This window comes from Amblyomma mixtum, chromosome 3 (genome assembly GCF_055824585.1).
Source record: "Amblyomma mixtum isolate Tamu chromosome 3, ASM5582458v1, whole genome shotgun sequence".
NCBI classification, from domain to species: Eukaryota; Metazoa; Arthropoda; class Arachnida; order Ixodida; family Ixodidae; genus Amblyomma; species Amblyomma mixtum.
Window position 1 is genome coordinate 14,230,422 of NC_143014.1, and position 15,061 is coordinate 14,245,482.

General features: G+C 44.7%; 1 protein-coding gene across 7 annotated transcripts in view; it reads right to left on the minus strand.

Moving 5' to 3' along the window:
* The window catches only part of LOC149349277 (WD repeat-containing protein 11-like), a 222,502-nt gene that overhangs the window by 165,250 nt on the left and 42,191 nt on the right, over positions 1-15,061 (minus strand). For 6 of the 7 annotated variants that reach the window (XM_089578206.1, XM_089578208.1, XM_089578205.1 and 3 more), the window contains 2 exons: positions 14,550-14,730; positions 1,364-1,484 (listed from right to left, as the gene is read on the minus strand). In XM_089578206.1, coding sequence (XP_089434332.1) covers positions 1,364-1,484; positions 14,550-14,730 — 302 coding nt within the window. Of the gene's footprint in view, positions 1-1,363; positions 1,485-14,549; positions 14,731-15,061 lie in introns of those variants that run through there. The other variant, XM_089578211.1, reaches the window with a different exon arrangement.

The following is a 15,061-nucleotide window of genomic DNA, read 5'->3' on the forward strand; positions in this document are numbered from 1 at the left end:
TGCCCCACCCTCACCGAACCCACTGGGCAGGAACTCAGAAAGAGATAAATGCATTCAAAAGAAACAAGCTAACACACTTCAACATAACATCTTCGGAAGTAACTTCAACTGTTATGAAATTCCCCAGCCTCAGCCAGGAGCCATACGTATCATTTCTTTATGTATGTTTCACTTTTTCACACAACGAATGCAGAACCATACTTGCAAATGGCATTTAAAAGCTATGGCAACTTTTACATTCGTTGTATGTTTCAAACATTTAATGGAGAGAATAAAAAGCAAAAGGGAAACAAACCAGCAGGAATTTTAGCGATGAACTATGAACGTTAGCCTTTAAATGCTTCCTTTTCAGCACTTATCAGTGAGATGCAAACTGAGCCATTCCTAGAAACAGCAGTGCATTTTCTTTTGGAAGACAACAGAAAGTTTCCTCCTACATTTTTAATTTCTGCACTCCGTTTCACATATCAAATGCAACGCTGTCAAAGATAGTGCCCTTGCCTGCACTGTCTACATCCGCAATCAAAAAGTAGTGCATTCCTTGTGGTGGGCAGAGTGCTTTGCCTGCAGGCTTATCACATGACACATTCATCACGAGCTTGAGTAAATGCACTTGCTAACAACAAGCTGTCACCTTATCAAGCCGTACATCATTTGGCCACAGAATAAGAGCGAAGTAACACCTCTCCCTTTATTTTTTCACACGGACTACTTCCGTACCTTTCGTTGCACCTGATGTATGAAACGGAATATAGTTGCGAATTGGAAAAATGTGCTGGTATTGAAGACATTTCTTTTTTTACCGAATTAAAAGCAAATATATTGTGAATAAATTATTCGTGGGACCTATTTTTCACTAAGTGCATGCGACTTGCAAAATAACGCAAAAATTAGGTCCCAGCAAAGAGTATGCCAGCACTTTTTGAGCAAAGCCAGACCCCATTATGGCTGCCACTGTGCTTACTAGCCGAAGGAGAAATTTTTCTGGTCACCCTTTCAGGGAGAATGCAATGTTGCTAGAGCACAAAGCCAGCTGAAGAAACTGCCTGCAGCACTCCCTGAAAATGCTTGCTATGATGTGTTGTACAAACCTTTAACAAGGGTTAGAAAACAAAAAAGCACTTTCAATAAAATCAAGACTGAAGTTGTGAAAGTAATTTAGCTGAGTACATTGCACAGTATTTGGCCTCACCAAGAAAAGCCTGGTGGCCTCCCAGATGAATGTGTTAATCAGAGCAACTTGAGAAAAAAACTTTGCGAGGCAATATCCAACCTGCATCTTACGCAGGTATAAGAGTATGTGTGGTGCAAATTATACACACAGGCCCAGCAAGTGGAGTGAATCAATGAAAAGGAAACAAACCTGTTGCACTTCAGTGTCCACGACAAATATCTTCTTTGGGTAAAGCAAAAAAAGCTGGTGTCGTACTGCTTGATGATAGCATAGCTGCAAGCATTCGTTGAGGGGAAGTGCTTCTTCAATACTGTCAAAAGAAAAAAGAACCCAGCTTTGCAAAAGGTTTCTGCATCCACACACATCACGTGTATACCACGACTGGCCTTTCAACCTTTTTTTGCCATACGTAGTCTTAACTCTTTCCCTACCGCGCCCATTGAGCATCGTTAGCCCGCTAACGATCATTTCATACCCTGATTTCAGAACCTTCTGCGTTGCTAATGACCACACTGCAGATGAAGTTTGTAGGCCAGGAACCAAAGTTTTGTTTCCGATGTAGTTTTCTTTTGTCCCACGAGGGGGCACTTTCTAACGCGCTGCTAAGAAATGAAGACGCGGACCTGCGCTTATTGCCCGCCATGTTGCCCGCAGATGACACCTTCGCCGCTCGACTTTGGAGCTTTCCGCATTGCTTACAGGCACAATGCGCATCTGGCTTGTAGCCGGAGAACTGAAGTTTTGTTTCCGACATATAGTTTTGTTTGCCCATACAAAATGGCATTTTTGAACGCGCTCCGAAGATGCGGTACCATCAAAGTCGCTTGGCAGCCTCCACATGCGCACTATGCACTCTGAAACATAGCAAATCTCAGGACTCTGTTTCGTCTGCGAGTGATTTAATCGATGATCTGTGCAACAACAAACCTGGAAATGTTGCAAGTCGCTGAAGATGATTCAGTTTTCACATCGGTGATGATGGAAACCAGCCTGAAACACAGGCGGCCGTGCTCCGATGCACATCTATAGGGTTTCCAGTTATTCTTTTGTTGCAAGAATACTATTCAAGATAGAAATGATTTTATTTTGCAGATAGTGGCCAATAGAGTAAAAAACATTTTGCATATTTCAGAAAATTTTTTACATTTTTTTTTTAAATACAAGCGTGTCTTTGCAAGTTTTGTTCAATTTTTTCCTAAAATCTCGTTTTTAGCACATAAAATCTTTGTTGCAACATGCAATTTGTTGTTTAAACTTATATGAATAGAAAGCACCTTTATTCAGCTCTGGGACACACTGAAGTTGGCCTGAAAATCAGACGCGTTCCTCAGCCATCTTTTTTGATATTGCGTATTATGTATTTTTTCTGCTTTGTCTTGCATTGCTGTATTGTTGTTTTACTACATTATCTTTGCTGTATTGTTGTATTTTTGTTGCTATAATTTTGCTTTTTGTGCACCTGCCCTTCCTGCTTGGACCTAACCATGGTCTGCAGTATGTACATAAATAAAAAAAAAATAAAAAAATAAATAAGACACTACAGCCCTATATGCAGCACTTCTGCTGTGGGAAGCACCGATGCCACAGCTCTCAGAGAAAGCTGGGGTGGCATTGAGAAAAATCTAACATGGCGCATGCTTCAAAAACAATCAACATACTGCAAGTAAGAACACCAATCAGCTTACATGGATGACATATGACATGCTAAACATATTTCGCAAGCGAGAGTTGTAGAAAAATTGTGCTGCAAAGCTTTTCTGCCATCAACGCTAGTTCACAGAGTATGATTTTTTTGCACTCCAAAAGGCAGAGCTTGATTTTTATGAATGTTAGAAATTGTGCTTTAAAGGGACACTGAGGAGAAATTGAAGTTGGCTTATATCGGCAGAGTACCAGCTCCTGATTACAAAAACGCCACTCATACTGACAACAAAGCTCTTGTAACGTAGAAAAGAGCAAGAACCAAAATACAGGTATCGCCGCCACAGGCCAAACTCGCAAGTACAAGCGTGATGACGTCATAGGACAAAGCAGTGTTGCTAGAACCAATGGTTCTAGCAACTCTAGGACCCGAGAAGCCACAAATCACTGAGGCGCAGCCAATGCATGCGCAAATCTCCTTGACGTCGCCAGATGGCGCCACGTGCCTGGCAGCTACGCGCGCGCCTGAAGCATCGGGACCAATCAGCGCCTGCTCACCGGCGTGAGGGGGGCTCCCGGTATTCCGCTAGCGGTAACAAGGTACACGGTATGCTAAAGGTGTCTATTTGCAAGAACTTCGTTGACGACTTCGAGAACGAGATCCATCGTAACGCTGGCAAAACGCCAGTGCAAACGTAAGCGAAGCGACTGTAGCGACGACCGCAATAGCCGACAGATGCGTTCAACGTGCGGCCGGCGGTAGCTTTCGTTTCGGCTGCTGCTAGGCAGCGCTGGCCGCTAGAAATCACGGAGTCTGCATTACGTCATGTTTCACGTCACTTAGTCCTGTGTCGTCATAGGAGAATCCGAAGTTTGAATCAGAGCGGCGGGAAAAACTTTTTCAACTTCGAATCCAAATTTCTTAGAAATAAATGCATCTTTCGCTGCCGGCCAAGTGGCAACAAACCCATGACATGCCGAACTATCGGATTTTGCTGTAAAAAAAATATTAATAGTGCTCTCCTCACTGTCCCTTTAACGCCAAGCGTTGAGGCTCTTGATCAGCGGAAACCCCGCATTGGCAGCAGCGGCGGTATCGCGAGCAAAAAATCCCCGCCACAGTGGGCAGTTCAATTAATGGCAGGAGGAAGAGCAACCTGGCTCCCCCACTGGTGGCTGACAAGGGCAGTGGTGCTTAACTTGACTGCACAAGTAGTGGTAAGAGGGCGCAAGAAGAGATCTATGACCATTTCTGCACACATACCCTTAACGTGGAGCTTAACTCGTTTTTTTTTTTAATGATGCTTACAGCCTCATGGTATTTACAAGTGAGTCTAATGAAGAAGAGTTTCTGATCCCCTTTCTGCCGTAATGCACTTATAGCCCAAGCAACTAAAGAGGTTCAACTACGTACTTACAACCACTTTGTATACAGCAACCAGCGAAATGACCACAACAGGAAACTTAATTACGTCCCCTGTCATTCTGGCAGTAGCTTCCACGCATGAAATACACTGTGCAGATCCTGAATATATTCATTACTGGGTTGAGGGCATGAAGTTCTGCTTTTTGTTGGGGGGGGGGGGGGGGGGAGCGCTGCACTGCCCCCCTCCCCCTCCTTTCGGTCTTTTTTCGCCCATGCTATTTAAACACCGCATTGATATATTAAGATGTAAAAACAAAATTAAGAAGAGTGTCCATTTGTTGCAAAAATAGTTCCTGTTCTAATAGAAAACGGAAGTTACTGCAAAAAAAATCACTCTTCTTCACCATCGCAAGACATATGGCACTCCTTTTAATTGTAGGCACCGTTCACCCAATAAAACCCACCTTTTCACGTAAGCCTACTTTTTCATCCTTTGCACTGTCCTCAAACTATCGCGAAAATAAAAAGTGCATTTTTTCTTAAAGCACCTCGGCGGCCGGGCGCAGGTTCACATGATGAGTGGGGCAGAACCTGTGACACATGCCGACTTCGCTGTGGAGCAGCAGCAGCTTTTATTCCTCCCTTCGTTTCCACACCTCCCTCCCACGAGGCCACAGCGGCACAACAAGGCACTGTTGTGTGTCGGTGATGTTCTCAGGCACTGACAAGACAGCAAAACCAAAACTCACGACCCCCCATCATCCACACAAAGTGAACGACAGACGTGCTGAGGCGGCTTGCGAGCTTGGAAGAAATGCTGACGCCATTGATGGAAAAGAAAAGGCAGAGGTAAAGAACCACTTTCAATGCAAATAAAGGCTCTTCCCATGAGTTATCTAGCAGCGCGTTTTTGGCAGATTCTTACCACGCTAGAGGACACATTGCAATGTAGCAAAATTTCAATGTTACGAAGTAAACTACGGATTTTACCGTCTTTGTTAAATGGAGGTTTAACTAGTGCAGGCTCGCCCAGAGTCGCCTCCGAGGGTTTGCTTACCCGCGATGCATCCTCCCTAGTTACCTTAACCAACAAGGGAGGGCACCTCACAAGCAGACGTTGGGCATGGCGCTCCACTCTCCGAAAGCAAGGCCTCGTGGGAACATTTTCTCGTTTCATCCAGCCTCACAACTTCCCCCCTGCCCTAGCGTGGAGGAACATTCACTCGTAACCTCGCTGGAGAGTTGGACGACCTCGATTCCTCAGCGCCTTTTGTTGTTAGCTGCTATTATTGTTTTTTGTAGCAATGAATGCCTTGTTTGTGTCAGCCAGAAAGTGTTGTCATTGCTTTGTTTTCTCATAGCTCGGCCCGACGTAGTCAGCGTGCGCTTGGTAGCACTCGCGATTATGCGGTGGGGTCTATGGTTTGGAGAGTCAGCCGTAGTTAAGCGGGAAGAACACATTTATTTTATTATTTTTTAAAAAAATTAGTATTTAAGAAATCAGTACTTTTTCCCAATTATTTAAAGGGAATTCCTAATGATATGTCAATTCGTTTGCACAGACCTAATTGTGCTCATTGCAAATGTCCATCAATCATGCCTGTGTCAACGGTCAAATACTTAGGAGTATTCTTCGATTCAGACAGGTCTTGGAATACTCATTTGTCTTTTGTCTGTTCTCAGCTCCGCAAAGTTGCATGTTTGCTGCACTCTGTTAAGTTCCTTTGCCCTATGTATAGTCAAGCCCACTTATAACAATACTGGTTATAACAATATATCGGATATAACAATGGTCAGTCATGGCACCATCAGCTTTGCTATGTGTTCTATGGTAAAATAAACTGCTTATATCAATGCTGTCAAGGCACATTATTGGTTATAACAATTAAATCTGGTAATTGAGCGTCAACCATTATAGAAAAAAAAAGAAGGGAATGCTACAACCACACCAGCAAAACCATGCTTACAACACAAAAGCGCGCACATGTGGGGCCGACCAATGGACTAAGCTGGCGCAGCAACGCCACGAAAGCAAAAGAGGCAGGCGTCATCGCGTCACGAGAGCTGCTGCATTGGCTACGCACGCCATGCATACCCCCAATCAGTCAGTGCAATGCGCGTGCGTGCAGCCAGCGCGGTTTTTCTCTTCTCAGCTGTCACCGCACCCTTAGTTTTGCATGCTTCTTGAATTTCCCGTAAGAATCACTTCCGGAAAGCCGACTTGATTCCTGTGACGCGGAGGTGCGCGAAACTCCCGGTGGCGCAGTGATGGCGATGCTTTGGTCATCAGTGAACGGTGAACATTGTTCCGGTTCCCTGAAGTTCAAATTAACGAGCTTTTACAGGCATTAGAACAATCAAACCACTCCGGATATTTACTGTCAATAAATGCTCTGAAGTTTGTATAACAATTATTGGCTATAACAATGGTATTTCCATGGCACTTAAATATTGTTATAAGTGGGCTTGACTGTATACGCAAACAAATAGTGTACGCCTTAGCCTACAGTGTGTTACGCTATGGTATTTGCTGCTTTTATTTCTGCTCTGCTTTTTGGCGAAAGAAGGTCAACAGCATACTGAAATCCACCCTTAAATCAGTATTACTTGGTAAGTCACGAGATGAAGATAAAAACGTTTTTGAGCTTTTACGTATGCCTGACTTTGCTCATCTATTTTCTGACACAGTAGTTTCAGAAAATACTGTTCTGAAACAGTAGGACCGGAAGAAACGGCTTGTGGCAACTGAAGTAAGACAGAGATATCGGATTTTCGGCCATCTCGCAGACAAATGACACCATCTGGCGCCACAACTGCGATTCTTGTTTGAACGGCTGTGTACCGCACGGCAGCGGCAATCCGTGGCACCGGGGCGCACATGCTAGAAACTCTCCCAGACTAACAATTTTGCGCCTTCACAACATTGCTACTGTAGGCAGTAATTAAAAAAAAGAATGTTTGCAGTTAGTACTGCTTCACTTGACAATACCTGAAGTAATACTTAAAACAACAACATGCGAAAATTTTTGAAACTCCTCTGAGCCTCACTAGGGCACCTATAAGTGTCCAGTAGCCTTGGTGGATGGATCCGTGACGGACAATGAGAGTTTAAAATGTAGCCGGTAAATGTATTCCTCTTGCATGAGCCAAGATGATGTTCAAAACATCAGAATGGTAAACACAATGCATAAAAAAATGGATTCAGGCACAAACCAAGAGAAGCTCAGGACATCCTCACTCCTGCCTCAAATTATTTACTATTAGCCAATGCAACAGACAATGCCAGTTTTGTCACTTGAGACAATTCATTAATTTATACTTGGCCAGCAACCATGGTATTAGGGCAAATTTCTGTCTGAAACAGTGGAATTCTTTATGGCGGCATGGCTTGTTACTGTCTTTATAAATGAGAATAAGTGTAACATCTCAAAAGGTACTTCAGCAGTACAGCAATTTAGCATCTCTTCCACAAAGGTTTTGCACTATGCCACTACTTTCTTGGGCAAAGTAACCAAGCTGAAACAGTCTTTTCCCAGCCAGCAAACAACATATCCCTCACACCATGCTAGTTCCCTGACCATCTGAGATAACCTAAAATGAGTTTCGAAAGCCTCACCTAAGCAACAGAGGCCAAAAGAATGCAGCTACAGTATTGGTGCTGGTAGTAGTGGACCATGGAAGAATGGTGCTATTGAGAGAAGGATTAGAGCCGAATCCTGCTTCAACAGAATACACGAGACCCGTGAAAAATTTCTTTGAAGCAGAAGCTTTGACGTCTTGAAATCGGGCCGGAAAATTTACAGACTGGACTACAGAGTTCACAAAAAAACGTTCATTTGCCAAAAATCTGTCAGCTTCCATCTTTCGCAGTGTGAATCAGAGCCATGGCACAATTTTCTTGGTACTCCGGAAATCTCTGACAATAGACATTCGCGTAACAAACGCCCACTGCATTTGATATCAAAACTAATATATTTTTTCTGCATGCATTCCTGTGATTCGTCTAGCGAGAACCCGCACTAAGACTGTGTCTGCCATGGCATAGGCATGCATGTGACACTGTGCGTTGAGTAATGGTCACAAATCAATGCTTGAGACGACATGCCAGAAATGCTGTTGCTCCGATTCCCTGAAGACGCGCAGTACAAACATACTGGCGGATTGTCATTCTGATGAGGCTCCGCCTAGAACCACCCGCACATGCAGTGCCTGTACTAGATCAGTGCCCGGATGCACCAGATGGGGGCCACGATGCCCTGAGGTGTGCACACGCAAGACCAGAGTGAGAGAGCAGCCACCTAGTGTGACCGGAAGTGAGCACGTGTTAAGGGGGCTTTGCTTCCTTCTAAGAAACAGTGGCACACGGGCGGAAAATTTTCGACTTAATCAGCATTTCTCTTTTTTAGACGTCTAGTTCTAAGCAGGTAAAATCTTTTATACCGCTTACTGTGCAAATACCTCCATTTCCGACTGCAGAGAGGCACGTCGTCTGCTCGAGCAGACGACACACAGCGCCTCGGAGCGTGCACTAGAGGCGCATACAGTGATTAGTTGCTTCATCCCGCCAATTAAGAGGCACTTCATGACATTGTGCCGCAATCCCTGATCGGGTGACTGGCAACTCAGCTGTTATGTACAGGACCGTCTCATGCGTTCCCTTCAACTGCGACTGCAGAAATGTGCTTTCATCTACTTTTTGTGCATTTGGCTACTGCATAATTATGTCTTAGTAAGCACGAAAAGCTCTTTGTGCCGGGCTGCAATCGCAGCTACACGACCTGCAAGGAGCAGGTACCGCTCTTCAAAGCTCCCAAAGATAGAACTTGCTGGGAAGCATAGCGAAAGGTCATTCTCAACCGTGTTCACAGGACTATTAGTCGAGAAAGATTTCAACAATGGTTGCCTCAAACAAAGCAGTTTTTAGAAAACATGCTGCAAAGCCCAATGTGTGCACCTTACCGCTAACCCATTAGTACCCAGCGTACTTTTAAAAGTACAGTTAATTTTTTTATGATTTCAACACTAAAGATTAAATTTTTCTTTTCAAGTACGTCATGCTTTTGTCAGCAGGGGATTGGCCGATGCCCCTTAACTAAGAAGGCACGTTTCCTGTCCTCAGTATGGCATCTTTCCATGGTGAAACTTCAGGATGTTTGTTTCCCGCGAACTGCACCGGTAGTCGCTGGCTTATAATTTTCTCGTGGCCACGTTTATGAATATATTATGCTATTATGCTAGTTTCAAGTATAGAGCAGTACAAATGCTTCGAATGTCCCGCACCTTCGGTTTTTTTTGCGCTGTGACAAATTATATGCTGCTGCATTCTATAGTACATTGGGTCTTCCTGCGTGGACAACGGCGCCTATCTATTCCATGTTATAGATCTCAAGGTTCCTTGCAAATTTTCGACAAAAATAAACACTTCGTGTGCTCAGCGAGGCCTCGGAGACTGCTGTACCAGTTGCGAGCTATCCTGAATATGACGATGGTGCGATTTTAATTGGTTATAATGAAGTTTGGTTATAAGAACTGGATGTTCTGCAGAGCAGGTGGTTACTGCTATGCATTTCACACCTACTGTGGAAAGTCCTTGAATTCAGAAAAGAGACTTTTGGGAGCACATGTCCTGTCATTGCCTGAAGTGATTTCGACACTTAGTGACCATTTAATTTTTTTGGCAATTTTTTTACCTGTCAAGACATTCTTGTAACGCTCCGCCGGGAGGAATTTCTGGCTACAGGAACTGTTCACTAAAACAGGTTTAGGACGAGTCCATTCCACCCAAAGAAAGCAACAGAATAGAAGCAGCCAGGAAAAATTTGTTCTTGCTTCAATAATGCAGGTTATGTGCTTTTATTGAAGTCTAAGGACAACAGTGTAGTCAGCATGGCCTGTAACTATAACCGCATTGAGCCTACATGTTTTGTAAAGCGGTGGTTGCCTACAGCACATGAAAAACAGGACTCTTGAAAGCCAAAACTCCTTTCCTTTTACAACAGTGGTAAGGCAGGTGTCGACCATTCGGATCAAGCCATCAACTGCTACTAGATCGGCATCGGGGACAAAAAGTGGGAGTGGCTGTTGACACGAACCGTCAACTTTGCAATTGTGAACACCTGAACAATCTACCAAATTGCTAAAGATGAGCCTGCTGACTATTTTTGCTTTGGTAAGAATGTCATCACCTACGCCTTGACATGCAGCAACCAGCGGTTCGCAGACACTCTGGCTCAATCGTGTCTGATGCTTCTTTGAAAAGGAGAAAGCTTCCCACGCAAATCAGAATAACTGCGGTGCCAGTATAGCAAGAAAAAGATTCATGAGGGCCCAAAAATCACAGACATATTAACAAAATTCACGCCATCAAGTCGGAATGGCGCGATGTAGCCACGTGTGCTATGGGGAGGACCCAGCGTACTAGAAAAAGTACGCCAGTGTAACTTCAGAAGGAATGAAGCAATTGTGACTTCAGTAATGCTTTTCTTTAAAAGGCAGCATTTATGTGCTAAAAATAAAGAAAGTCCCTTGGTTAGATTTTTCTTGGTACCTAATAGGCTAGTGAAATGCTTGCATCGCATTCTATGTACTGAGCACAAAGTGAGTTTAACAGCACATTTTCTAAATTGCTGTGCTGCAATGATGGTGCGACAATTCAGCAAACAAAAAATATCCGTCAGCAACAAGTCGCGCAACTTGAGAAAGCTTAGCCTGAGACTGAGGCACAAAATGTGATAGACGATCTCGGTGCAGACAACCGACCTTCTAGTGACCAACAGAGGGATCATCTCCCACGGTTTGTACAAGGCTTCAAATTTCCAACAGCACGCGATAAAGTAAAACCGAACAGCTACGGAGCAGCTTTTGTGAAAACTGAGGGCACCAAAGGCATGTGCTCGCTGAACTCTGATATGGCCCAAGCTTGCCGCAGGCACAGTGAATTATGTGCTTCGGCCAGAGAAGCCAATCATTTACGATGCTGGTTGTCTTTCTGTATTTTCCTTCTACCTTTTCCATTTTTGAAGTTTTGTTTTATGCATTCAAGTGGACGGATGCTAGTTTCCTTAACCGAGATCAGTGACCTGCTTATAATGTTCGACATTATTTTTTTAAGATAAAATCAAGAAATAGTAACTCCAAAGCTTTATTACATCATGTATGGCCAAGATGGTGGCCACAAAGGCCGCGTCTCCACCCTGTACAGTGGTGCACTCCACTGTACCCCAGCGTCCCGAGAAAGAAATGAGTCGTCAGTGACGTCACGGAGAGCGCCCAACTGGGCCAATCGCGGTTCTTGAATAATTTTCTCTCCAGTGGGTTCTCGGCACTTGAAGCAGGGATCAGAGAGCTGTGCGTATTGGAAGCGCTCGTTTGCGCCGCTTTCATGGTCTTTGCATGCGCCTTCCTGCCCTGCTCCGCTTCTTTCCCATTCTGGGACTTCTCTGTGGAGTGGTGGGGAAGAGAGAGGTGACGACCAAGTGCAGCAAAATGTCAAGAAGAGTGGAATCGCGCAGTCCACACTGTGATCAACGCCATTCTGACAGCGATGTTGTTGGCAACGGGGATCTGCAAAAGCAGATCCGGACGCAGAAGCCGCGCTTTACAAGTGGCTCCTGGATATGCAATCAAAGGACATTCCGCTCAGTGGACCGGTCATGCTGGCAAGGGGATTTGCTCTCAGTCACGAAGGCTTCCAGCCAGGAAATGGGTGGCTCCAGCAGTTCAAGGAGAGGCAGGGCATCCCGTGTAAAAACATTTTCTTGCAGCAGGCTGCATCCGTTGACGAGGGTTCGCTCCAGCAGTGGACGGCCAAGCACCGCGGACGGATTCTCGCGTATTCCGACTAGCATATCTACAACACAGATGAAACCGGTCTGTTTTTCCCACTGCTGCCAATCACAGTGAAGATGAACAAATGCGTGGGCGGCAAGGACAGCGAAAACCAGATCACTGTGCTGATCTGCGCAAACATGGATGGTTCGGACAAAGAGAGACTTGCTGGTCATTGGCAAATCCAAGAAATCGCGCAGCTTCGCCAAGATGCTGCCTATGCGAGTGACGTACGTAAGCAATAAGAAGGCATGGATGACACGAGCCATTTTTAGCTCGTCGACTTCGACAAAGAGATGGTCTGAAGGAAGCGCAAGCTGCTGATGTTGCTTGACAACTGCAGTGCGCACCATGTCAACGCACACTGAGCGCTGTTGAGGTTTTGTTCCTTCCACCAAATACTACCGCCCATGGATCAGGGGGTTACTGCCAACTTCAAGGTCCACTACCAGAGCCGAGTGATCGCTCATCGATGCTCACGCTGCCGACAATGTGGCCAACAAGCCAGTCCCTTTGGTGAACGTGATTTTGTTCACAAGCGGAGCCTGGAGGGACGCGAAGCATTCGACCATCGTCCACTGCATCGAGAAGGCCGGCTTCTCCTGAAGTAGTAGTGCGGGTGCAGCGCCTGCCAGGGCAGAAGCTGCCACGGTTGACATAGCTGCAACAGCTGGTGGTGCCACCTCCTTGGAGCAGCTCTGGGAGTCCACTGGCGGGTTGGATCTTGTGCCTTCGGGTCTGAGCCACATGGACTTGGTTTTCGCCAACAATGACCTTGTTGCCACCGAGGACTTGACGACTGACGAAGTTGCCGGGAGTGTCATGGACAGCGCATCTGGCAGCAATTGCGATGATGCTGGTTCTGCCCCCGAGCCTTTGCACCGGCCATCACAGTTGACACAGTGTGCATGTTCCACGACCAGAACTTCGGTTCGAAGTTGGACGGCCACGATCATCAAGTCCACACTCGCGAAACATGTTCAGGGAACACTGGACCAGTTCTGACAGCGACAATATATCAATCTGCCGATATCTGTATTTTTTCTTTCATAGTCCAAATATAACGAAATAGTGGACACAGCAAAGCAATTTCCGATTCCCTATAACCGGGCTAGACTGTAGAGTGATTTTGAAGGGTGCCATTTTCCTCTATGCTAGTTAACAACAAAAAAAACTACATGCTGTGCCTGCATTGCACGACCCCTTGCCATCTGAGCGAGAGAATGCCCTATATTAAACGTGCTTTGGCTTGTATTTCAAAACTGTGGTACATCAGTAAACCCTTGTTAATTCAGGCTTCAAGGGACGGGAATTGCCTGCAGGTCGAGTTGCCAAAAAGCATTTGCATCATAGTAAATATTTTGTTGTAACAGTGGAAAATGGTTGCCTGCATTTTTTTTTGTATGCCAGCTTTTGAGACGTGAACTGCATGGCAACAATGACTTTGCAGTTTCATCATTTTTTTATTACGTGCACACTGTCGGGAGCGTTGAACAATTAAAAACACCAAAGGTCTTTAGGGGTTTCTTTCATGTAAATATTTTGTTGTAAATATTTAAATATTTACAGCAATATTACAAATGTAAGTATTAAACATTTAAATATACTTAAATAAACATTTAAATATTTACAGCAACATTACAAATTTAAGTATTAAATATGTAAATATTTAAATATTTTGCTGTAAATATTTTTGCTGTAATTCAGTAAATTCAGAAAGTACAGGAAGCAATGGAAACGCGCACTGGCGCTGAAGCAGTGATAAAAAAAAGAGGAAAGACCAGCCAAATGCCAATCAATGCACAAAACAGCATGCAGCTGGGCTCAGCTGGCTGGCTGGCTGATACACAGCCAATAGCTGCTATTGGCTAGCAAATAAAGCAAATAAAGTTATGAGGCCCACCAATCGCTGTTGCATGTACTGTCCCCTCAGAGGTCCATGACCAAAAAAGTACAACGCAACTGACGTTTGAGGAGGAATATTTGAACCAGTGCTTGCCATGCTAATCATACTCCGACATGGACACCTTTCAGAAGTCCATCCGAATTAGGTAGTGAAACATAAAGAACATCTAAATAGGAAAGTGTCTTATGCCACAAACTTGCACGCACGTCGGATGGGACCACATCAGTAGTCTGAAGTATCAGGAATTCTGAATTAACAGGGATCAAATTAATGACATTTAAATGTATTTAGTCAGGTGTTCAGGGTTTTTATCAGTGTTTCACAACAAATGCCACATAGTTCACTTTTCGATCTCTGCTGGTTTGCTGCTGTGTTGCTAGGTGCATAAGGTAACAAGGACTCTTCGCTGCCTCAGAAGGAATATCACCTGGTCCTGACATAAACATTGCTGCAAATGCATCTACATTCAATAAATTTAATGCCACAATAGGACAGCCTGTTGTCTCATTTGCAGGACAATGTAATGGGTCTCGGAATTTCTTCCCATGGAGGTATTTCAGAGCAGAACCAAACTAGAGATAAGCAACTTCTTTTGCATTATTCTGTACGAAGCAACCTCAAGCATGGGCACTGACCTTGTTCGGGCATCCCCCGTGCGCATGAGGGACTTGACTCCACTGAGAAGCCGGCTCCTGGGCTTGCTCTTCTCTTCGGCGGCCGCAGGGGCAATGCTGGACCACCTGTGCTGCCCCCCACCTGCTGGGGCCTGCTGCCCACCCAGGTCCTCCACCAGGAGCAGATGGTCAGCCGCGAGGACTGCAAGGGGAATCATTTTCATCCCCAGAGCCGCCAGTGGCGAATACGCCGAGTTCATTCATTGTTGCCTAATCACTAGAGAGGAGCTATCCACAATTGGTTTTGCCCAAAATTTTTTTAAAGACCAAGAAGAGGAGTTCTGCACTTCAGTGCTCTGCTGGTTTGGCTTTGGTCATGAAATATATTAAAGTTAGGCACCTGAAAATTGCTCGAGTAAATATATAAATGTTTTTAACTGTGCTCCTGTACCTTTTTCTGTCTACAAGCTCTACCAAAAGACAGACTATCTATCTATATCTATATATTTTATAGATATATATCTAGAAAATAT